Source organism: Barbus barbus (assembly GCF_936440315.1).
Source record: "Barbus barbus genome assembly, chromosome: 7".
NCBI lineage: Eukaryota > Metazoa > Chordata > Actinopteri > Cypriniformes > Cyprinidae > Barbus > Barbus barbus.
Genome location: NC_136735.1, coordinates 25,583,523 through 25,609,067, shown reverse-complemented (window position 1 = coordinate 25,609,067; position 25,545 = coordinate 25,583,523). Strand labels below are relative to the sequence as shown.

General features: G+C 37.7%; 1 protein-coding gene across 1 annotated transcript; it reads right to left on the bottom strand.

Annotated features, from left to right (window-relative positions):
• Positions 1 to 471: 471 nt before the first annotated feature.
• On the bottom strand, positions 472 to 20,503 carry LOC306872421 (FERM and PDZ domain-containing protein 1-like). Its single transcript, XM_079420963.1, has 15 exons — positions 20,304 to 20,503; positions 20,034 to 20,197; positions 18,225 to 18,327; positions 17,972 to 18,017; positions 16,939 to 17,043; positions 15,367 to 15,462; positions 14,978 to 15,103; positions 14,224 to 14,343; positions 8,981 to 9,117; positions 7,942 to 8,065; positions 7,202 to 7,294; positions 6,391 to 6,573; positions 6,133 to 6,277; positions 4,546 to 5,625; positions 472 to 4,359 (listed from the first exon to the last, which is right to left on the bottom strand). The coding sequence occupies exons 1-15, from the start codon at positions 20,402 to 20,404 to the stop codon at positions 1,685 to 1,687; spliced, it is 5,298 nt and encodes a 1,765-aa protein (XP_079277089.1). The 5' UTR covers positions 20,405 to 20,503; the 3' UTR covers positions 472 to 1,684.
• Positions 20,504 to 25,545: the final 5,042 nt, after the last annotated feature.

Genomic DNA, 25,545 nt, shown 5'->3' with positions numbered 1-25,545 from the left:
ACATGATATAATATGAGAAAAAGGAATATTTGTAGTTTGGTGTTGATAAAGATACTGATGGTGCTGTGGAGGCTGGGAAATACTGGCTATCAAAAATAAAAAAAGATGATGATGATGATGAAAGAAAGAATCTATCTAAGTCAGCATCTATTTTCTAAATGTTGCATATGTTTCTTTCTTTTTTTAATTGACCTTGTAATGTTTAATTAAAATGTCATAACTGGACCTTCCGTTGAAAATGGCTTCTCTCTGGCGATGCATGCAGGACTTCATTCAATCATTTGGTCCTTTTAAACCCCACACCTTCACCCACGCAGTTAGGTGTCAGTGAAAAATCCATGGTCCCATAATAGTCAGTGCAACATAATAATAATAATAATCCTAACTGGAATGCAGAGTTGATGCAAAGGCTGTTGGTACTTATATGGAAGAGAATAGTGTGAAGTCTAATAAAACATACATTCTCCAGTCATTTAGATGTCCTTTTAATGGGGTGAATACTGCATTACAAAGCCATTTTTCATTACTATAACCATTCATTCTCTCACTGGTCATTCTTTCAATCATGCATTCATTTTTACATGCAGCCCACTATTTCCAAGGTATACAGTTTGTCCATGGCTTACAGCATGCCTTATATGACAAGAGTGCATGGCAGCTTTTTGGTATTCAGACACATGTACTGGTGGGTAAATTACTTTGCATTTAATTTAGCCATTTAATATTCTGTCACACTCAAATTTGTAATTTTCCACTTCTGTCACTTTTCAAACATTTTCTAGAATAATTTGATCATTGTAAGATTATGTGAGTGGTGTTTTGGGAAAACTGGAAAATTATAGAGGGAGGAATGACTGAAAAGGAAAAACTTATCAGTGAAAAATAAATAAATGGCACCAAAAAATATTCTTTCCTTTTTCCACAAAAATAATCCAATGATCCAAATAAACCTCCCTTCTTGAAGTTATAACTGTAAAGCATGTGCAAAAGATAATATAAAGTCTTTTAAATTAATCTGCATTCACGGCAAAATCATTCATCCATAGGCTTTGGTATATTCTTCTAAAGGAACACATAGTAACATAACTGGCAACTCAAGTAAAATATTGTTTGTATTTAGTAAACATTTATAACCCAGGTGATTACTGCAGAAAGCTTTTAAAACATTCTCTAATAGACACTAGGTATAGCAGAGAGAAGAGAATATACTGTATGTGCATAACATTGGTGACAACAGTAGTGAGAAAGCAAGCAAGAGAGGGCAAATGAGAGCAGAGAATGTTGGAAAATACATTACACAAAATCCCTGTCTATGCTTTCCTCATTAAGCAGAATAAATTACGGACAACCATTGTACAAATACAGTTATGGTTTAGAATTACATTCAATACTAAATACTTAAACCCAACATATACAAATACTGTAAAACAAGCTGTTTAGTACCCTGTTTAGGAATTCTGTTCTCAGCACACTTGTCATTGTAGGTTAATCCATTCAAAATATTTAAATGGCAGGTTTTATGTTTCAGTGTCTGTATGTGTGTGAATGCGCGCTTATTACTGGTATGCCACTACCTTTGGACACTGCATCAATGTTAATTTTATCTGAAAAACATTTGAGTTATTCTGACAGGTTTCTTGCGGTTTGGAAGGAAAAAAAACTTCTCAATGTAACTGTTCAAAGGTCAAAGGGCAGTGAGAGTGCGAAAGAGCTGGGTGAGGCAGAAGACTGAAGTTGTTAGTGCAGTGCATTGGCGAGCCAGGAGTTTAATACTGAAATCATGACAAGTCTTTCTTTCGGTAGCACTTCCCACTAGCTCTGCTGCATGAGCAAAGTCCTGATAAGTTTTTGCAACACTCGCTAGTCCTGTAAGTGCTTGGGCATGGCGCTCCCTGCATCGCTGGCAGCTAGAGAAACATAAACACACATTTGTCAGCTGTACCAATGAGCGGAAGCTTTCAGACAACGACTGAAGTGTTTCCTCTGGCATCTGCCCAACCCTGACCACACGTTGGCATCCAGCTAAAAGCCTCCGAGCCTCTGCATGTAATCGCCTTTTGTTCTCTGAAAAGTGAGCCACACAGTTATCCTTGGGGTGCTCGTGGACCCCATCTTGGTTCTTCATAGCGCCAGCAAGAACACTTAAGAGGGTATCCACATCCCTTTGCAAAGAAACGAATCCTGTTGGTGGAAGGGGATATCGACGAGTCAACAGTGAAGTGATGGTATCTTCATGAAGGTCTGAAAGGAAGCAGTCAGGGGCATCCAATGGAGACAGAAGGGGACTGAGCTCTGTAGATGAAGAAGCAGGCAGTACTAGATGAGGGAACGAGGGCAATGGAGAAGATGGAGAGAAAGATGCAGGGGATGCAGAGAGCGACGAAGGAGGGACAGATGTCAGAATAGCATCCCCTGTTTCACCCTGGCTCGTTCTGCGGGAAAACTCATATACGGTGAGTTCATCATCGAAACTGCCGCTGTCAAGAACGCCACTGAAACAGTTGGTGTATACTGTATGGCAGGCCTCCAAAGGTGTTTGAGCACCCTCCATTACAGTGTCACACCCTGTAGTCAGTACCGAGCTGCAGCTAGGGTCTGGTTTCTCATGTAGATTTGGGCTAGGCAGGGATTGTGGTTGGATTATGGTAGGCTCAGATTTGCAGTTTGCAAAAAACCCACAACTAGAGGTGAAGATATGGGGAGTTGTGCTTGAGGGAGAGTGGCTACATCCTTGTAACCCACTAGACGTTACCACCCCCCAGGGTCCGTTTAGGTTCTGTGTAGTAACCACTACTGATGAGGGGCTGACTTGGAGATAGTTGCCTGCTTTGGCGCACAAGGGGGATATGGCTTTTACAGAAAACTCTTTAGGTTCAGTTTTGGTTTTCTGCAGCCCACATGCTTTAGCAATAGTGTGGCTGACCTCTCTTACCTCCTCAATGACCTCAGTGACCTCTTCAGATACTATGGTAACCACTTTTACCTCTGTTACTTCAGGCGGACCTTCATTCAGCGTTACATCCTCAGTTGCCTCTTTTGCAACTTCAACTTCGTTTTTTTGTAGTTGCGTTTCTGAAAGTCTTCTCACAGGCTTAACATTGCCACTGCCATTAGAACTGGCATTTAACATTTCCTGGGAACGTGATAAGTAGAGGGGAAGGTTCTGGATCTTTCCCCGTAATGTTGAGGCAGAGAGTCGCCCAAGGATGCTGGATGAACAAGGTGAAAGAAGGAACATTTGGGCTGGTTCATAAGATGGTACACTAGAAGACAGTTCTCTGAGTGAAGGGTCACAAGTATCGTCAGTTTCATCACATTCTGGTCCTTTGACTTGCTGGGAAAATAAGTGCTTTGATGGGCAATGCAGTGCACCGTTACCAAAAGATGCAGACATGCTCTGACTTCTAGTTCTCTCTTTTGGCTCCACTGAGTGCTTTCCCATCCCAAATTGTAGATGTACAGTATCATCATCTGTGTCTATATCAGGGCTTGTGGTGTAGGATATGCTTGGGACATGGAAGTAGGGTAAACTTGATGGGGATATCTGGCCTAGTCTTGGTAGTGAGCTGCTCTTTTGAGTCACTGAACTGCCTTGGAAAAAATCTTCCATTGGTTTGGTTACCTGATCATCTCTTTGATCAAATAAAACACTGCTATCACACTGTCCTCTAGACATATCAAAGAACAAGTGACCTCCAAACAGTCTTTCAACTAGACCTCCCACTGCACCTTCCTCTTGATCATCTCTGCGATGGTTATTGGTGTTTCCTTCATCCTGCAAGTCCATGGGGGAACGCACTGCTACTATAGCTGGCGAAACAGTAGACATTAATTTAGTGACTGATTTGAACTCCATGGAATCTGGTTCCATCTCTATAAGTTGCTGTTTCCGCTGATATGCTTTGTTTGAGTGTGTATCAGTAGGATTATGTGGTCCTGATCCATTGACTTTGGATGGATTGATGGGTTTGGATTCCAGTTGCGCTGGTTCTCCTTCAGAATCGGTTAGGGATAAGACTGTAGGACATGGACCTTGATCTGAGCATCCACCATCAAAACATGCCATTCGGCCAGCACCTTGGTTGAATGATATAGATCCATAGTTTGGGATGCTATTTCCATAGCTGTTACCTAAATGATCCTGTTCTGGGAACGATACCAGGGATGTGTAATTTGTTTCCATGAATGAGCGACGCTTTTTGGATCTTTTGTTGAAATATGACGATTCAACTTGAGTAACCATTTTTCCTTCTTCCTTTTCATTCTTCTCTAGATCCACTGCCTCTTGTTCTCTTGCACAGATGCCAATCCCCCTCAGGCTTAGTGTCTGTAATATGGTGCTTGACTCTGCAGATTTTTCTATTAAGAGAAATATCAGCAAATACATATGGTAAATATTTGTTAGCAAAACTACACACAGTTATTTTGGATATGATTTTTTTTAGTGGTGGGTACAGACAACTAATTTTCATATGATTTACTTCTTTAATTTCTACAACATGTTATAAAAAATATTTAGAGAAAATTTCATGGATAATGTCATACCTCTTGTCATGGCAGTTGAGGAGGGTTCTTCAGGGGATGTGAATCTTTCCTGAGCATCAAAGAACTCGTCATCTGAACTGCTGTCTCCAAACCCTGGCGGGGGTTGAAAAATTGGCACTGTTTCTGTCTGATTCACTTCCTCTCTTTCCTGATCTGGTTGTGTTTCTACAGGACCTGGAGGAGAGAGAGGTCGTGGAAGGCTCCGGGCACTGTCAGGGGTAACATTGGAGCAGATATTGTAATAATGTCTGGTGTCTCCTTGTTCAAATGTGAACACATAGTCTCTAGAAGGAGGTAGGCTGCTCCCAGGACATTTTGCTGGTGACCCCTTTTCAGGTTTTTCATTCTCTGATCCCAATTCCTCACAATCCTCCTCTTCACTGGCTGCAGGGGGACTAGGTAGACATTCAGCAATATTTGAGAGTGCAGGAAAGCAAAAGAATTGGTCAATATCAGACTCACAGTGGGAATCAGCAGAGCACAGGTCACTTTGGGAATGAGAATCTTTGCTGTGCAGTTGCTGTGGAGATAAGGATGGTGAATAGCGATCTTCACAGCAGTAAGAGTCTTTCACTGGTAAATGGCATGGGCGTCTGGTAGAAAAGTAGGTCATGAGGTTGTCCTCCTCTAGGCCATCTATAGAGTCACTGGACATGCTGGTCATGAAATGTGACTCAGTTTGGTAAGAATCAGATGCTTCAGATGATGGGTCATCAACAATGATGACACACTGAGGTTGTTGAGGTTTTTTCTCTTGCTCTTTGTCTTCCTTTTCTGTGCCCACTCTCTCGTTGTCTCTTTCTACTGTTTTTCCATTATTACCATGTATAGATTCATGGATGGTTTCTTTGTCCTCCTCCCTTTCCTTCTTCTCAACAACCTCCTCTTCTTTGCCTCCTTGCTTCTCCACCTCTTCATCTTTTTCCATGTAACTTTGTGCTTTTTCTGTTTCTTCTGGTAGCTTATCACTGGGTTTAACTGCTAAGTTGTTGCTTTTGGCAGTACTAGCAACATGAGCAAGGAGAGCATCCACGTCTGTGTCTGAGTCATCTGAGTCACTGCCACAGTGTGACACATAACCTATACACAATGGCAGAAGCACAGATAAAATCACTGTGAAAATTTTCTTTATCAACATGCAAACAGTGGTCACATTTTTCACAATTCCTTAGATATAAAGTATAGGGTGGCTACATGATCACTACTCACAGTTAGTTTCTATTGTTTTTGTCATAGTAATGACATAAATGCCATTTATACCTTGTGATTTTATAGGCTATAGATGCAAACGGTTTGCAAGCGGTGTATAGATGCAAGCGGTGTAATTATTTTTATTTTTTTGCTATTTTTAGAAAATTGTTACAATCTGAGTATGTGAGCAGTGTAGAGTGGAAGTGGAGTGCTTAGATTCTGCCTGAAGCATGAAGCTTTTTTTTTTTTCTCAAGTCAGAGCAGCAATGTTTTCTCTTGTTTAAAGAGACTTTCAAAGAGTTTTCAAAATATTCAAAAATCATCAAAGCTCATATGGAATTTTTTCAACTTTGCCAGACCAAAGAAATCAGTTAAACAGACAAATAGGTTGCCTACCCTCCTCTGCTGAAATGCGGTGGCTCTTTGCATTAGTTGACCAGGGGAACACACAAACCTGGGGGTCCACAAGCAGTTTGCAGTAACCAGCAACTAGACACGATAAATCTTTAGCTGCCACTGACTCCATCAGCAAGGTTATTGGCTGAAGACAGGAAAAGTGTAAAATAAAGATAGAGCAGAGAGAACAATTAACAGATTATACTGAGTGTACATATACGTAGATGCAAGTACAAACATGTACTCTATATTATATACCTTTATATCCTGCAAGTAGATCTTGACCAAACTAACTCTGTCAGACTCCGGTAATAGTTCCACTCTGGTAATGCAGCTGAATTCAGTTAGTGTGGTCATGATGCTCAGTTTGTGGTTGATCACCTGACTCACCCCATACTGAGCGCCCACCAACAAACTCACCGTTGACTCTCTGTCCTGCAGCTAGCAAAAAGAGAGAGTGAGACAGAGAGTGAAAGAAGTGTATGTGATACACAAAGACTGTGATATATGGAAGAATGGGGAGCAGGGAAAAATGGAAGGATGGGGATAAACCAAAAGGGTTTTCATTACAGTACATCTTCAGTTCCTTGCTTTACCTAGACATACAATCTGTTTGAAGTACATAAAACAGAAAGAGATGACACATTTCTATGGAAAGCAAAGGGCTCAATAAAATGAAAAGTCTCACATTTAGTGATCCTTTACTTGCCTTGTTTTGCCTTGCAAACATACGTATTTTTTAATGTTATATTTTAAATATTTTCTCACATATTCAGTCACTAAAACATACAAAGTATACCATTCAAATAATTTGTGGTCAGTGAGTTATGTATGTATGTACGTACAGTATGAATGTATTTATTTATTTAGTTCAGGTTAGGTCTCTCCGATTTTCTGATATTTTAAATGGCATTTTGGTGCTGATGTGTGAGTGTGTTATATGGATGAAATATGTAAAGCCATTGCATGTGTAAATGCAGGTAGGGTACATTTACCGGAAACAATTTACTGAAGTTTAATGGATTTCATGTCTGAAAGTGGCTATTAAGTCTCAGAATGCATTTCTCACCATCATAGTGGCACTAAAAGCCTTTCCTCCATAGGACTTGAGTTCAGACATCTCATTCAAGAAGTTCAGTCTAGCTTGAGCCACTGAGATCACCTTTGAAAACATCCCACATATTGAAAATAATGTGAATACACATCATACTGTACTTCACTAACAAAGAATACCAAGAGAATCATTCTAAAACCTTTTGTGTGTGTGTGTGTGTACCATGGTAATTGTTTCAAAGTAAAAACCCAGGTATTGTTCACAAATTTAGTATCATTCAGTAACATGGCATGTATCAACATACAACTTTAAAATTATTACTGGTACATATTGGTACTTTTTATCCACCTTTTTCTTCAACGCGGACGTAATCCTGTGGGTGAGACTTCCGGTTCACTACCCGCTATAGGTAAATAACGAGGAGAATAACAACGTGTAGTAAACGGTAAAACTGTTTGCACTACAAACCAGTGTGTTCATAATTAAGATAACACATAAAAAAAATATAACAAGACACACCAATTTTCAATATCAAGCAGCAAAACGATCTGTTTTGTACAGCTAAAAATAGCTAGAGGTGGATGAGACCGGAAGCTAGACCCACAGAATTTACAATTGGCTGCGCCCATTTTTACGTCAAGAAAAAGGTGGATAGGTTTTTAATTTTAGAGTTTTACTGTATAGGCCTATAATGTAAATGATTTATATTCTTCCACACAATGCTCAGGGAAAAACACACATGTACACATGCACACCTTTTGCTTGGGCTCCTGAGACAAAATCTTTTTCATGTGGTAACTGATGGCTTTCTTCAAGTCCTTTTCTCTCATGTTTCGCAGTAAGGTGTGGGACACAAAGCTTTCAATACCCCACTCCTTCCTTCAGACAGAAATAGTAAAGACAGTCTAGAATAGTATTACACACATTTTAGAGTTGTGTGGTATACTAGCACTGTATTGTATGTGTTAACGCCAAAGTAATTCTGAGGATAATAATGAATTATTTGCGTTGAATTACGGAATCTCTTGACAACTCATCTGAATTTCATTCTTCCTCATCAGGACTTCATCAGAAACTGTATATTTGTTGCCTGAAGTGTTCATTTATTATCAGTACTCCAACCACAATGCATAGAGTACACTGAAAAAACCCCTCTGAAATTTACAGTACAAAAAAAGGCAGCTGTAGTTGCCAGAACTTTACTGTAAAAAAAAATGGTAGCAAGCGACATTTTAAGTTTTATGGATTGAAAATAATAACACTAAAATAATGCAATAAACATTACGTACTCTTAAAACATTTTACTATTAAAAAACAGTAATATTGTTACAATGTTTTTTACAATTTAAAATAGCTGTTTTCTATTTTATATTCTAAAAATGTAATTCCTGTGATGGCAAAACTGAATTTTTAAAAGCCATTACTCCAGTCTTCAGTGTCACATGATCATTCAGAAATAATTCTAATATGCTGATTTGATGCTCAAGAAACATTTTATATTATCACAACTATTGTAGATACATTTTCTTTCCTGATTCCTTGATAGAATTTCAATTCTGTCCAATTTAATACATTTTTTTTAATTCTCATTTTTAATGAAAAGGAAGTCCCATAAATTTTAATCAAATACTAACATATACTTAAGTATTAATAAGTATAAATTTCTTTTAAAAAATCTTACTGACCTCAAATTTTTCAATAGTACTGTACTTACTAAGGGGAACACTAATGTAGCAGCAAGCTTTCTTATATAGTATGGAAACATATTGACAGTGTTAGTGTGTGTGCACTCACATGATAGCCTTCAGTGGTGTTTTAAGGGATTGTCCACTGCTGGCTAGTTTTTCCTGCGCATGTAGAGCAGCCAGTCTGAGAGCTGTATTACATTTCATCTCCACGGCAAACCTTTCCTGCAATACATCACTCACGCTCTATACACAGACACACATTTATTCAGATGCGTGTAAATGGGGACATACATAGACTTCAACTGTTTTATTATAAAGGTAATTATTGGAGCAGGGATTAGAGATTTTTGTAGTTGACTAATAGTTCATTTAAGCCATCAATTGGCTAATCACACAATTTATATTAATTTAATTACTTAATAACTAAAACGCACTCAAGCACACAAAGCTTGTTGCAAAACACAGCAAGAGTAAGGACTTTGAATGTGTCTGATAAAAAAAAAAAAGATATTTTAAAATTTATTAACTGCTGTTTGAGTAGTGTCGGCTGCAAAGATGAAGTTGACTTGCCATCTCCACAGTACAGTGGACACACCTTCAGAGAGAAGTGCACTTTTATACGGATTACATAATCAGAGAGTTTGTTTTCGATTTGAATTGGTTTGTTTAAAAGTAGACATTTCAAGCTTCTAGATGTAGCCTATTTCTCACATCTGTGAGGCAAGCAGTCTAGACACTGAGTTGGTTTCTGATCTTTATTTTACAAAAGCACATTTTGTTGATATTGTGTGTACACAAATAATGTCAGTGATTGCGCTGGAGCCACAATGTCATGCAAGTACGCTGATAGTGTTAGGGAAGCAGACTTCACACAAAGGATTAGTTCAAAGCAGTGGTGTTTATTTACAGCAGAGCAATCAACGGAGGATGAGATGGTAAGTAGAACGTGCAAATATACTTTGTAGGATGAGATGATTGGATGACTGGACTGAATTGTCTCGACAGGAACTCGTGGATGCTGAGAGGACTACACACCCCTCACTGTTAGATGACTTTCTTGACAGGAGATCGTAAGAGGAAACTGGAACCAGGAGACGGATACACACAACACTGGAGGGATCACAAGAGGCAAGTAGACAGGCAGGTAAGTAACAGGTAAGCTGCTGTGATAGCATATAGGAGTCCACTTTGTAAGAACGAGACCGGACGTCTGAGTGCAGTGAGGTGTGTGGTTTTATAGTGTGGAGTGATGAGGTCCACGTGCAGGTGTGCAGGTGTGTTCCATTAGAACTCAGGTGATGGGGTTCGTTGTGATTGGCTGGTTTGGGAGCCTGGCCGATCTGTGACATTGCCCCCCCCTCCACAGCCCGCTCCAGAGGGCCGAAGACCCAGACGTCGTGGTGGTCTACCTCTTCCTCTGGGAGCTGGTCGGTCTGGGCAAGTGGAGTGGAATTCTTCGAGTAGTGTTGGGTCTAAGATGTCATCTCTGGTGACCCATGACCTCTCCTCTGTGCCATAACCCTCCCAGTCGACGAGATACTCCAAAACGACCACCACGGCACCGGGAGTCCAGGATCTCCTTTACTTTATAGATGGCGCCATCTTCCAGTATCAGCGGGAGAGGGGGTTCTTCACTCGGACCAGGCTCTGTGGAGGAAGAGACAGGAGAGTGGTAAGGTTTCAAGAGCGATACGTGAAAGGTGGAGTTAATTCTGTATTGTGGCGGTAACTGCAGTTGGAAGGTGACCGGGTTGATTTGTCTCAGGATGGTGAAGGGGCCAACATATCTGGGACTGAGCTTTTTGCAGGGCAGACGCATCTGGATGTCTCTTGTTGATAGCCAGACCTTCTGTCCCACTGGTACTGTGGGGCTTCGGACCTACGAAGGTCTGCTGTCTTCTTGTGCCTGCGAACTGCGGGTTGGAGCGGATGGTGAGCATCGTCCCAGATCCTCTCGCTCTCTCGGAACCAGTAGTCGACCGCAGGTATCTCCGACGGTTCCCCCGACCAGGGAAATAGAGGTGGCTGGTAACCGATGCAAGGCCTCAAGCCTCCGTCCTTCTTGGCCACAAAAAAGAAACTCGAAGCAGCAGGGGGGGTTGAAAAGCGGATGTAACCTTGCTTAAGTGCCTCATCGATATACTCCTCCATGGCCTTCTGTTCGGGAAGTGACAGTGGGTATATTTCACCCTTGGGCACTGGCTCACCTGGTATGAGATCGATCGCGCAGTCCCATGGCCGATGAGGAGGTAATTGGGAGGCCTTCTTCGGGCAGAAGATGTCTCTGAAGGGGGCATAACAGGTTGGTATGTCGATGGATTGCTTCTCAACAGGGCTCTCAATGGAAGTAGGATTCACATTTATAATCCGAGTTTGTCAACGGAGTGATTGCAGGATTCTGGGGAAAGAGTCTGGGAAACATTGATTGCCCCACTTCAGGACTTCTCAGGTGCGCTAATAGATCTGCGGTTCATGTTGTACAAACCATGGATGCCCAAGAATGATATCGGTGCGTACCTAATAATAGTCCACATTTAGGTAATGTTAGAGCGCACAGCCATATAAAGTTGCTACTATTTACATGTTACACTTTCAAATGATAATCCATATTTGAGGTCGATGAATAAGCGATCATTTGGATTTCATGCCTGATATACTTTAATTACCTCCAGGACCAGCTGTTACTAATCCTCACAGACAAAAAACATGTTTTATGCAACCAACCAATTAATAAAATTTTAGTCGATTAAGCTTCTCGCTGACATATGTTTAGTGACTATTAGAGGGGCAGCCCTAGTAATTATGACTACCGACTAAACCTAAAAACAATATTTGCTTTATTTATGAATCAATTTTCCAATTGAGGCTTTGTTACAATTAGCTCACAATTGAGGACACACTGGCCACTAAACTAAGTATGCAAACAAAAATACATGATAAAATTTGTATTTTATCCGGAATAATTTACCCAAAAATGATAATTTACTGAAATTTTAGCATCACATCACTTGCTCACCCAATGAGAGTTGGGTAAAAAAGCTTGTAAAAAAGTAACCCACACAACTTCATTCCATCAATTAGCATTTTATGAAAAGAAAAGCTGCATGTTTGTAAGGAGCAAATCCATCATTAAGATACTTTATTTTCAAACATTGCTCCTGGCCAAAATATGAGTCCATAATCTATAATAAGTCAAGTCAAGTCAAGTCTGCTTTATTGTCAATTCTTCCACATGTACGGCACATACATACAGAGAATTGAAATTGCGTTACTCTCAGGCCCTTGGTGCATACAGTTAACATTTAAGACACTGACAGTAGACGTTCAAATACGGATAAATACAGTTTAAACATATGTACATACAACTATACAGATATACAAATGAGGACATTTGTAGAAAAATAAAGAAAGAGATAGATAAAGTGGCATAAGGCACATGGCAGATAGAGTGCAAACCAGTTAAATAAAACAAAACTGTGCAGATATATGTGTATATGTATAGAGTGAATATATACTGTATAGTGCAAGAGGAACTTATCAGTCTGAGGACATTGTAGAAAAATAAAAAAGGAGATAAATAAAGTGGCATAAGGCACATGGCAGAATAGATAAGAGTGCAAACCAGTTAAATAAAACAAAACTGTGCAGATGTATGTGTAGTGCAAGAAGAGCTTATCAGTCTGTTAAAGTGACAAGAGAACAGTCTTTTATCAGACTATCCGAAGAGGTAGTTTGCAGTCAATGCTGGATGAGGTAGTGATCAGTCCAATGCTGCACAAGTGACAGGTGCTGGTCACAGTTTTTAAGTGGGTGGGGGTGGGGGGGGTCGCAGTATCAGTGTTCAGTGTTGCATGGGGTAAAAGAGGGGAGGGGGGGCAAGGACGGGAGGGAGTTCAGCTTCCTGACAGCCTGATGTATGAAGCTGTCCTTCAGTCTGCTGGTCCTCGCCTGGAGACTCCGCAGTCTCCTCCCTGATGGCAGCAGACTGAAGAAGCAGTGTGTCGGGTGGGTGGGATCGCCTGCGGAGGGCTTTGCGGGTGAGACGGGTGCTGTAAATGTCCCGGAGGGAGGGGAGAGAGACACCAACGATCTTCTCAGCTGCTCTCACTGTGCGTTGAAGTGACTTGCGGCATAACACTTCCTCCAGCAAAAAAGTCTACCTACTGTTGTCCTCACACATTAAAATCCACTATCATATTTTCGATATTTTTGGGACTGTTTCTGCTTGTACAAGGCGCTTGACCTTCACATATTTCTCACTTGATTTCTCACCAGACTAGATGACTTTTTCACTGCAGAAATCAGTATTTATTTTATTTTATTTAATAAAGCATCCCCTCAGTAAAACCACCATCCCCTTTAGATTAATAATAAGTATTATGTAAAACCTATCATGCAAATAACATGTTAAAATTTCTAAAAATAACAGCGATTGGCCAATTAGAACCCTGTAACAAGCTGTGCACAAGCGAAGAAAGTTTTCGTAATTTTTTGCGCAATATGTTTCAAGCGCAACTTTTGAAGTTCTTTAAAAAAACAACAACAGAAAAGGTATGATTTTCCTTGATTAGAATTTAAAGACATTCCCCTGACATATGTTATTGTGCTGTATGTGTGACTGAGGGATTGAGAGACGATAGTAGAGCTGACATTGAGTATGTCACCGACTTTGCAAAAACCAAACAAAAACACGTCTTGAGAGTCCAAAACCAAAAGCATTCACTGCGCGATAAAGCCTATTAGAATGCAGTTAGAATGCCCTTATGATTCAAGCAATGAAAGAAAAAATACTCATGCATGAGTTTTTATGTTCTTATATTCCACTGCATGCGCATGTCCGTTAAGTCCACGAGACCGTAGGGTGTCCCATTCCTCATTTTAGCATTTAGAAGGGTGCTTGCGAGAAAAGCATCAGAAATATAAATAAAGGATAAAATCAGGTCTATGAGATGTTGCATATTTGGTCAATTTTTCCCAGTGCAAAGCAAAATGTTCCATTTTATGATTTACAAATGCTGTTATTTGCAGAAAGCAGTATTATGGACAGAAGACTCAGATTTTAGCCAAAAGCAATGGTTTGATGTTAAAACATCTTAATGAAGGATTTGTTTATTAGCAACATGCAGATTTTTCCTTCACAACACGTTAATTGATGGACTATTTGATGGAGTTGTGTGGATTATTGTGATCAGCTGTTTGAACTCCTTTACTTTGCTACTGTAAATTTCTCAGAATCTGTTCAGATGAAGAAACAGATTTATCGACATCTTGGATGTCCTGATATGTCCAACATTTTTAGCAAATTTTTAGGTAACTGTTCTTTATATGCAACCAGGTACAAGCACACACCTGTAAGTATAGATACTCAAAGGCCACATGATCTTCTTTGAGCATGCTCTTAAAGTCTCTAGGTAGAAAGCAGACACGGAACAGACACCTGTAGTCGTGAGTCTCCTTCTTTTCAACCACCTGTCACACGCATACAGAGAATTATTAGATATATTTACTGTATGTTGACCATTTAAGAATTACAGATGAGTGTAGAAAGAGGCAGCCTTGGTCACACTTTATTTTAAGGTCCAGTTCTCACTATTAACTATGACTTTTGCCACAGTAAACTCTTAATCAAGTTTAGGTAAGGGGTAGGATTAAGGGATCTAAAATATGATCATGCAGTATAAGGCATTAATATGTGCTTTATAAGTAGTAATAAACAGTCAATATGCATGCTAGTTAATATTGAACATTAGTCCTTAAAATAAAGTGTCACCTAAAGAATACACTCTTTTCAATGTAAGGAAAGTGAATGAGGAAATGAAATGTCAAAACAGCACAATGAAATTAGAAAGAAGGATTTCTGGAGTCATGTGACAGCTTCATGTAAGAAATCCACACTCACTAAAAAATTTTTTGACTATTTTTATGACTTTATTTCTTGACAGCCCACATACTTATTCACTTTTATTAATAAAAGTGGCCAGGATATTCTTTTTTTTTTGTTCCATAGAACAGAGGAAGTCCCACAGGTTTGAAACAACATGAGGTTAAATAATTGATAACTTGTGTGCATTTTCATGTGGATCTTTACTGTGTTTGTGTGTACCTTTTGAATAATCTCTTCTTCGTGCAGTTGATATAGTTTGCTGATGCTGTACTGTTGTTCCAGCACCAGAGAGAAGTGTTCAATACGGGTGATTGAGAGTTTCTCTTTCAGAGTCATTACTATATCCTGGGGATTATATAAGAGGATACATGCAGCATGTGAAATTATATAGAGGACAATAATGCACAACACAGGTTAAAGCTAAGAAGACCTCCCTTTTAGGGCAATGTGATGATTGTACCATAGTACAATCATGGTATTAAATGATAATGCCAATAAATAATTACCATGATCATGTACTTTTTGGATGACAATCATAAAATAGGCAATATAATGAATGCTGACTGAAAAATAAACACATCAGATTTTAGTGAACATATCTACAGTACCTTAACAGTGGTTTTAGATTCAAACTTGAAAGCCTTCGTTTGGCCATTTTCCAGATAGACTTTCAGAACATTGGGCAGAAACAGCAGAGAGTTACCCTGGAGGTCAGAGGTCAATATAAAGTCAAACCAAAATTTATTCAGACACCTTCAACATTTCTCACATTGCCACAGTTTATTCACTATAGTTTAGAAAATGGTAATAAAATATGACATTTACGTTTATCTGACGCTTTTATCCAAAGCGACTTACAATTGCTATATATGTCAGAGGTCGCACGCCTCTGGAGCAACTAGGGGTTAAGTGTCTTGCTCAGGGACACATTGGTGTCTCACAGTGGATTCGAACCCAGGTCTCTCACACCAACGGCATGTGTCTTATCCACTGCGCCATCACTACCCCAATGACAAGAACTCAAGAGTTAAATTGTCAAAACAAATTAATCTTGATAATGCCATCCTTCTGGCAAAAATGCCACAAATGAATTATCTCACAAATTTCTCATTTGTGAGAAGTCATTTGTCTTGTCTCACAAATGAATTAGGTTGAATAGCTGTCAGCTGTTAAATTTAAGTACACAATTAGATAATACCAATTTAGGTCAACCAATTACCGAGCAATGCTTCATTTTGTTCAGTCTATGGTGTAAAAAGTTTGCATTAGCAATTAGAGAAAAAACACTTCATTTTTGGTCCTAATTTTTTTAAATCAATTTTACTGGTAGTCCACTGTATGAAGAATTTTTGTGTATAATATGTCATAGTTTACTTTATTTTACTATCCTCACTTACATAAATGAACTATTGTGTCCTGCACCCACTAGTAAAAAAAAAAAAAGATATCTGGTGTCTGAATAATTTTTGGTTTGACTGTAGGATCCAAGGTCAATAGACATTTTTTTTAAATATAATAATATATGTAAAATACACAATAGTAATGGTATCGAATATGCTATATTATAAAACAACTGCCTGTTTCAACACAGTGTTAAAAAATTTCTAGTCAAGCCAAATTTATCAGTATTATTATCATGTTAAAAAAAGATTAAGCCCTCTAAAAGCTGCATACATAAAAGATAAACAGTTTTATCACTGCCTTAGTCTTGTGGTGTGCTTGATAATGGGCTTGTTTAATTAGAAGTTAATTAAAAACATCTCGGGGTGAGGAAAATGAACATCCTCACGTCAGTCCACCTGAAGAAACATTCAAAAATGCTTTTAGATGGACTATTTCTTTAAGGCACTCTATCATAAATAATAATTATGATAAATCCCACCACCTATATAGATTGCAGCTGTACTATACACCATGCCAGGTCAGCTATACAAAGATTATGATTAATGGTTAATTTAATAATGAATAAACTACTGATAAATTATTTACTGACGTTTTTGCCCAAGACTGGGTAGACTGCCAAATGCTTTCCCCATCAATGCCTCTCTATTGTTCTGCATCTTTTGTTCATATTCACGCTTTCATTTTCTTTATCGCTCACTTTCTTTATCTTCTTTTTGTTAATAAGCACATGTGAATACTCCATTATTAACAGCATGAATGAACAAAATGTGTCAAACCTGTGAGTGACCATTGACCACCACCTCCTCTGCAAACCTCACTTTAACTGGGTTTGACTTCAGCTTGGCTCTCTTCTCTGGAGTTATAAAGGATGACTTTGGCCCCTATGGCACATCCATAATGACAAACGGCACAATTATGAACATGTCTGATATGTCAATGACATATTTTAACAAACATTCATTGCAGAATTGCATTGGCATGGACAAATGTCTCTGCATTGACTGTGACATACCTGTCACTGAGAAATAAAATAAACAGGGAGATGTCAAATCTTCTTGAGACCAAATTGTCTGTATTTCCTCTTACAAAAAGACCCTTACAAAAATAGGTACTGTGGTGGTACCATGCTACAGGAATGGTATCAGATATCAGATAATTTCTTGGGATGTTATCATGGTCCTGAATGATTACCATATTCAAATCTTTACCACATCATGGTAATATCATTGTGCCTTTCAGTGGCGAGAAAAAAAAATACTAATGCTGTATGCATTTTTTTTTATTTCTCACTATTTTTTTTTTCCTTCCTTTTTCTCTAGACCCCAGATTGAAACCTTGTACATGCATTTTTGTTATTTGTATGCTTTGCTTATGAACAGGGAAATTCTACTGAATAGCTGTATATAATAGATGTATATATCTACAGAATTCTTCTGAATAGATGTATATATGATAAAATGTGTTTAATAGGCTTTAAAGTTGAAAGCATAATCAAATTAGATAAAATAGGTAATAAATGAACAAAAAAAGAGATGAGAGATTTGCACTTTATCAGGCACTTCAAATTCTGCAGAAATGTAGTGAACATTCTGCTGAGCTCTGTGGGCACATATTTCCTTTGGCCCTGATTATAATAAAAAACTTTTGGTCATCATTTCTGCCTGCTGCCATAATGCAGCACAACACCACATCCTCCTGCCATGTCTCATTCAGACATAACAGTGTGTGTGTGTGTGTGTGTGTGTGTGAGAGAGAGAGAGAGAGAGAGAGAGAGAGTGTGAGTCTCTAACTGTGTGCACATACACTTACCACAGTATTTCTCAGGACAGTCAGTACTATGGTGTTCTGGCATTCTCTGTAAATAAGTTGAAAAGAGTATGGCAGAATTAGTGGAACAGATGCAGCTCGAGCCGCTAGATGTCCCATTTCCCCATGTTCTGAAGATACAAATTTATTATAAATTGGGCCACATGAAAAGTAACTAAAACATTAGGTAAAACTGGACATCTGGGCAGCCAGCTAATTTTGTAGTTTCACATAAACACTAACACCTGCAACATACCTGATGATGTCAGCAGCCTGCTCTGTAGATAGATCATCAACGGCAACATTGTTTATTTTGAAAAGTTGGTCACCAGGGACAAGCTTTCCATCAGCAGGGCCACCTATAAAAACAGACAAACATACTATGATACTGTAGCTGTTAATCATTGGAAAAAGATTTAGAACTCAATTACCTCTGTCATTTGTCAGGGTTATCATGTTTTATAGGAATGGTTGAGAAAGAGTATTTATGTTGTCCTAGTTACTGGCTGTTACTAGTTATTTGGCTGTGGGGTAACCAGATGGCTTCAGCCATTCCAAGAGTAGGGTTTCCTGTAGACACAACTCCATGTGCCAAGCAAGTCAGCCAACATTTTGCTGTACATGCAGGCTATACATGCAAATAGCTGATGGGTCACATTTCAATTATAAAACTTATGTTCAGATAACATTTATAAATGTCTGTATAACTGAATCAGATTTCTTTGCCCTATTAAAGATAAAAGCGTTAACTCTTTACAGTAAGGTCTCATGAAGGTGAGTAATTAATGACAGAATCTTCATTTTTGGGTGAATTATCCCTTTAACAATTTATTAACATGAACTAACAATGAACAATATAATACATGAATAATGAATAATACAGCATTTATTAACTTTTGTTAATGTTACAACTTTTGCTCTTGTGTAAAATGTGTTAGTAAATGTTGACATTAATGTTGACATTAACATTGTCTAAGATTAATATACTAACATGAACTAACAATGAAGTATTGTTCACTGTTAATTCATGTTAACAAATATTTTTTAACTGATGTTAAAAAAATGTTAACAAATTTAACATTACTGCAAAATGTTACAAACTCTTTTAATATACTATATAATGGATATATCATATAAATATACACTAATAGATTCATCTGCAGAAAGCACTACAAAATATTTTATAGTGAAAATAAAAAGAATAATTTTTGTAACTGTTATTTTAATATGATACTTTTTGCTAATTTAATGTGATTTGACTCAACTTTATTTGAACAATAAATATAGTACCACAATATCCTTTTTGCAGTAATGGATGCTTTTTTTGTAGCTAATGCATTATAGTTGTTCTATTGATTTTCATGAAGGGCTTGTATGCTGTATAATCAAAATGTAACAATCTTAGCATGGCTTTATCGCCACAGTTTCAGACTTTTAGAGTGCTACCTTAGACCTGTGCCACAAAATGCCTCAACAGACCTTGACATTCCTTTCATATTACGATGACATATTCATGGAGTTCATAGAATGGGCATTTTCCTACCATCAAGCTAATCTAGAGATTTCCAAAATAAAACCTAATTTAAACTCTCAAATCTCCAAAAAAAGATCATCTCCTTTCAGAATTTTATGGTCAATGGTCCCCTGCCTGTTACCCCTGTAAGTGTTAGTTCATAACAACTGCTGGAAGCTAATTTGGAAGTGTCACAGATAAGGCCACCTGGCTAAGATCTAGTACTTAACTTCAGTGCTTTCATTCCAAGAAAAGAAAAGGATGCCAAGAAGGCTCAGAGCAGTGCAAACTTTAAAATCAATTAATACATAATTAACAATTGACTGTGAAACAACCTTACCATACTGTAAAAAATGTTGATTATTGAAAGATTACTGTAGCAGGTTTTACAAGAAAACACAATTTCAGTTTAATTCAATTCAATCTACTTGATTTTTGTGTAATTAATTCTACAAAATTTTGGAATGAAAATTGTTCCTACACTATTTTTTTACAGTGTAGAATCCATTTGAGCTGATAAATGTTTTAGAGATGATTGTGTGTGTAATGTACCTTCTGTCACATCCAGCACCTGGGGTGGAGTGTGTGTTGAGACAGTAAAGCCATGGGAGTTAAGGGTGGGGTCAAGTGGGATCTTAACAGTGACTCTAATTGGACAGCTCCTCTGCTCTTGGGAGCCATTGTCGGCAACTTGCCCATCTTCTAGCACACGCTCTCTATGTGCAGACAGAGAGAGGGTGATGCTTTTCAAACACAAAAGAAAAAGCAGCAAAAAGCAAAGATACACGTTCACACAATCATTCTCAGATTAAAAAGTAGTACCGGCTGATGGATTCTCTGGAGCGGCGAAGCCAGCGTCCCACCACCTGCTCTACTCTGCTGGTCCTGCGAGACGGTGAGCGACTGCGATCCCGCTCCTCCATTTAGCTACACACAGGGTGAAAGGTCACCATTGGGCCACTATTTATTGCAAAGAAAAAAGTAATAATTATAAAATTTCAATGATAATTAAACAAATCACTAATATCTGACTATGAATATATAAATATATGCAATATGCAAATCGTTACACAATTTTGGATGTTTTAAAACTTTTCTGACAGTTTGTGTTGCACATATAAATTTTTATTATATCCTCTTTAGCCAATCAGACATAACATATATTCAATTCAGCCAATCAAAGTCTGACCTCTTTGCGTTCCACTTTCCTTCAATCTGCAATATTGTCTCCAGTCTAGAGTAAATACATCTAATTTACATTTTATACATGTGTGTAATACATATGTATTTCTATTCTATTATAATGTTTTTATATTGTTAAAATAAATCATTTTAAAATGAAACTATTCAAAATAAAACACGTACAGTATAAAAGATTAAATATTTGTTTACCTGCATGCCATGCGACCATTAATACAAATTTATATTTTAAGGTCCAATTTTCATTATTAACAAACCATTAACTAAGATTTTGCCTCATTAAACTCCTAATTTGCTGCTTATTAATAGTTAGCAAGGTAGTTGTTAAATTTAGGTATTGGGTAGGATTAGGGATGTAGAATATGGTCATGCAGAATATGTGCTTTATATGTACTAATAAACAGTCAATAATAGGCATGCTAATAAGCAAGTAGTTAATAGTGAGAATTAGTCCCTATACTAAAGTGTTACCAAATGTCTGAGCCAAATTTTGTGTAGCTGGTGCACAATTTCTCTGCTCACTTCCTGTGAAGATATATAATGCTCTACACTTACTCATGCAGTTTACGGTGCCTTACAGCTTGAGCATACATTCATAATGGTCATAGATGTGGCAAGCAAAATGTTGTGTACAGCAATAAACTGATAATGTTCTGATAATGTGTGGTCATCCTCTCTTCCTACAGTGGTATGAAACACGGCCTGCCTTTATGTCGTAGGTTCTGCATATTGTGGTGTTGTTGCAGAATTGTTTTTTATGAAGGGCTGAAGTTTGTTGTGCTTCTATATCAAGTATGTCCCACTAGGGAATGTGAGAGACAATCTGGAGCCTCATGGTCAAAAGAGAGAGGGACCAACAAAGACAAAGAGACAAATAATATACTGCGACAAAAAAGAGAAAGAGATCCCGAGAGATCATGACTCATGGTCACATTATGTTCTCAGATTTCACAGGATTTGGATCTCATTTTCCATTTATTTTACTGTTGTCAACACTGTTATCAATACTGCATAAACCACATCAAAGTCGTTAAGACTGTGCAACACTTGCCCAGCAATTTTGACTTGCACAATAGTGACTGCATATTTCACTAACCATGGTTATAATATTTTTCTGAAAAAAAAAGGTTACACTTTATTTTGATAGTCCACTTTAGACATTCTACTAATTATAAGTAACTTCGTAACTACATGTCAACTAATTCTCATTAATTTGCAACTACATGTCTACTAACTCTCAGAGTAAGCTGTTAGGGTAGGTTAAGGTTAGCAGAATAAGTTGACATATACTTGCAAAGTTTCTCATAGTCTGTATGTTGTGGACCCATCAAAATAAAGTGTTAGAAGATATTAAGCAGACAGTCTACTAATACTCTAATGACTGCTAGTTTACATGTAGTTGCAAAGTTACTTGCTGTTAGTAGAATGTCTAAAGTGGACTATCGAAATAAAGTGTTAAAGTGTTACATTTTTTTTAATATAAAAATACTTCAATAAAGGGTTGAGCTAAACCAGCAATACAACCATAATTTGTAGCAAAAATATATTGTAAAATATAAGAAAAAAAAAAAACGAAATTCTATATACCACCCCAATAATTATGTAACTGTATCTAAAATGACAGTATATTATAGATCAATTGTATTATACTCAATGATAATTAGTACAAAATACTTTTTTTTATTTTTTTTAAGTTTATTGCAAAATGTATACATGGTGGAGTATCAAGCACTTCATTACATAATTTGGGGGCTGTTTTCATTAGCGTCAAGTGCCAATTTTCGCTTCATTCGATTAATAAGGTTACACTTTTGTTTGTCTAATTGTACAGTGAACAATAGACTTAAATGAAGCTCAACTGGATTTTTTTTAGCACCATGGTGGAGCATCAAACTCACAAAAACATGTTGCAGCTTTAACATTCACTGTCAGAAATTAACACGGCTGATTAGATGGCATAGGAAATGTAATAATTGTTCTGATATACTTTAGAATTTAGAATAATGCAAAAAAGGAGGATCCCAATAGCAAATACAACAATATGCTCTCTGAAGAGTTTCCAGAACAGTTTGTACCTCAGGCAATTTGCATTATGAATAAGGAAACACCTCTTGACCATGATGCACCTGCCTTTTTCCCACTCTTCTGCTACAAATCAGTTTCTATTCTCATCAACTATTCCAGTTATTGCATTATTGTTGCCTGATTAAAAATTTATAATTTTAATAATAAATGATAATATATTAGCAGCTATTCTGCCTAACCTAATTGTTCACTAAAAACACCCTTATATTCAATTTTAAATACAAAGGTGTGGCAGGTAACCATCCATAGATCCCTTTCTTTAATTAAATCTCTCTTTGAAGCTAAGTTACTTAAAGATACCACCTCCCCTCTCTCACCTTTCCGTCTTCAAGAGGATTAAGCCCCAAATGATGCTGAGGGTTCCCTATACAAATCTCATTACTTTTTCAGCACTATTTAATATATTTTATTCATGATATATGCTTCAGTGCTGTCTTGATCAATAGGGATCTAATGTACATATGGCCTCCGTTCACAGCAAAAACAGGGGCCAGTGGAAGACCTTAAGATTATTTTATATACTAAAGATAGAGAGATTCAATTACAGTTAAGAGTCTGTGAACTGCTAGATCACTAAAATGGATCCAAAAATTAAATCTGTGTTGTAGCATTGGAATAGGGGCCCATATTCAATGAATTTCACAATGAAACATTTCAGTTTACTGCTCTCTCTCTCTCTGACTCTCTCTCTCTCTCTCTCTCGCTCTAAATTAGATTAGTGGCCTGTAGAGTGGGGTTTAATTCCCCCTCGTGCCCTTGTTCCCTCATAAAAAAGGTCTGCTCATGCTCTCTCTCTGAGAGATAATGGCTGTATTCTATCATTAGCATGGCCAGCTAACGCTAATGGCTAGGTTGAACTACTTAACGTAAGAATTGTCTGCAGTTCATTCACATGGGAGGATTACGGGTAGTGGACCAGTCAGGACAGACTGTGCTTACTATGTTACGTTAGCACTGAGAAATGCTAAATTGCTTAAAAATGCACACTTAGTCTATCAATTAAAGGATCCCAGCCAGCAATAGATCTTTCAACAGGTCTGTCAAACACTCACAGACTTTGCTAATGCCACTGTAAAAAAAAATAAAAAAATAAAAAAATTAAGGGCTGGTTGAACCAGTTGTGTGTACATTACAGCTAAAACATTATAGTAAATACTTTGTTAGCAGCTCTTCTACATAATCCCGATCTAAACAACGCACCTCTGTGTGCATCGGTCCATGATGTGTCAGTCAAATAAAATCAATCATAATAAATAAATGTCATATCTTTTTTTGTATCAGTATTTATGTATCTTTATTAGTTTTATGTACAGTCTCTGAGTGGTGTTTTTAAATATAATTATACCTATTTTTACCTATTATGTTATTAATAATTAAATAGTATCATATTTCAATAGCAACATATTTCTACCATTAGTTACATCAGGCAAAATCATTTCAAGGTAAAGGTAAGATAACCCAAATTCACTGCATTTCAATACAACTGCTTTTGGATCATTGAGGGTAAATGTTGTGACCATGCATAACTTCAATGGAAAGCTTACAACCTACTAGCTACGTTTTGCCTTAAGAACAAATGGTGCAACCGAATAAATTACATAGTTAGTTACAAACTAGCTAGTAGTTACTAAGCCTGTAGTGTAGATGTTACATTCCAATGCAAGTAGCCTAATAACTTGACAAAAAATGGAAAAGGTACTGGAAATGTTATGCCAGCATGAGTTAAAATCTGGGAGAAGAAATCAATACTGAAAATTCCCTCAATTAGCACATTGGACCATGTTTTCATTGACTTTTTTAAGAGTGTACATGCACAGAATGTTACAGACAGACGGTTGTCTGAGGTCTAAGGTTATTGACGAGTATTCTAATTGGATTAGATTTGTTGCTGGGACAGTTATTGCGTCACACACTGAGCCGATCACTGAGCCATTAACACATAACACTACGAACAGACCAGTACACACAAACACGCATAACAACTCCACACTTACCTTAGAGTCAGATTATATATTTCCCCATTGAGGAGGAACTTTTCCTTGGACTGCATCACCAATTCTTCACAGCATTGCTTTGATCATTTGAGTCTACTCATCATTCCGATGCCTCAGTCAGTTAGTTTGACAGCTAACATTAAATGAATTGATTTCATTGGCTAGCTCAAAAATACTATATGCAGTGTGAGGAATTTTGAAGTTTTTGCCCTATCCATTTGCACTGCATTTATGTTTTGGACCTGAACTTTTGCAGGTTACTATAAGTAAAGAGAAAGATTCAGAAGTCTTGTTTCATCAATAATGAATTCCAGAGTGTGCAGGCGCTTTGTTTTCTTCTTGATCCAGTGGTCCTCTGCATCAGACATGGACTCTTGCTTGCTGCCATGATGGGAGCTCCAAGGTGTCCTCAGCTCTGTCAAAGTGACACATATAATGGTATCTGATGGTTTTTTTTAAACATTCATTCCTTATCTCACTATGAGATGCGACTCTTGCGTGACTGACCACAGAGGTTGAGTTACAGCAGTACAGCCATGCTGTATCATTCTCATTGCCTTCTTAACTTGAACTTAAACAATTAACAATTTATAGATGAGCTGTACTGGTAGCACTTCTACACATAAATGTATCTGTGTTGAGTGCTTTTATCTGTGTTTTTGATTGCTCAGAGCAGGTTTTCTCTCATCCCTGAATGAGGAGTAGGGCCGGACGGTAAATCAAGTTTGTATAATATATTCGATATAGCCTAAGCGATATGGTATGAGGGAATACAAGTAGATTAA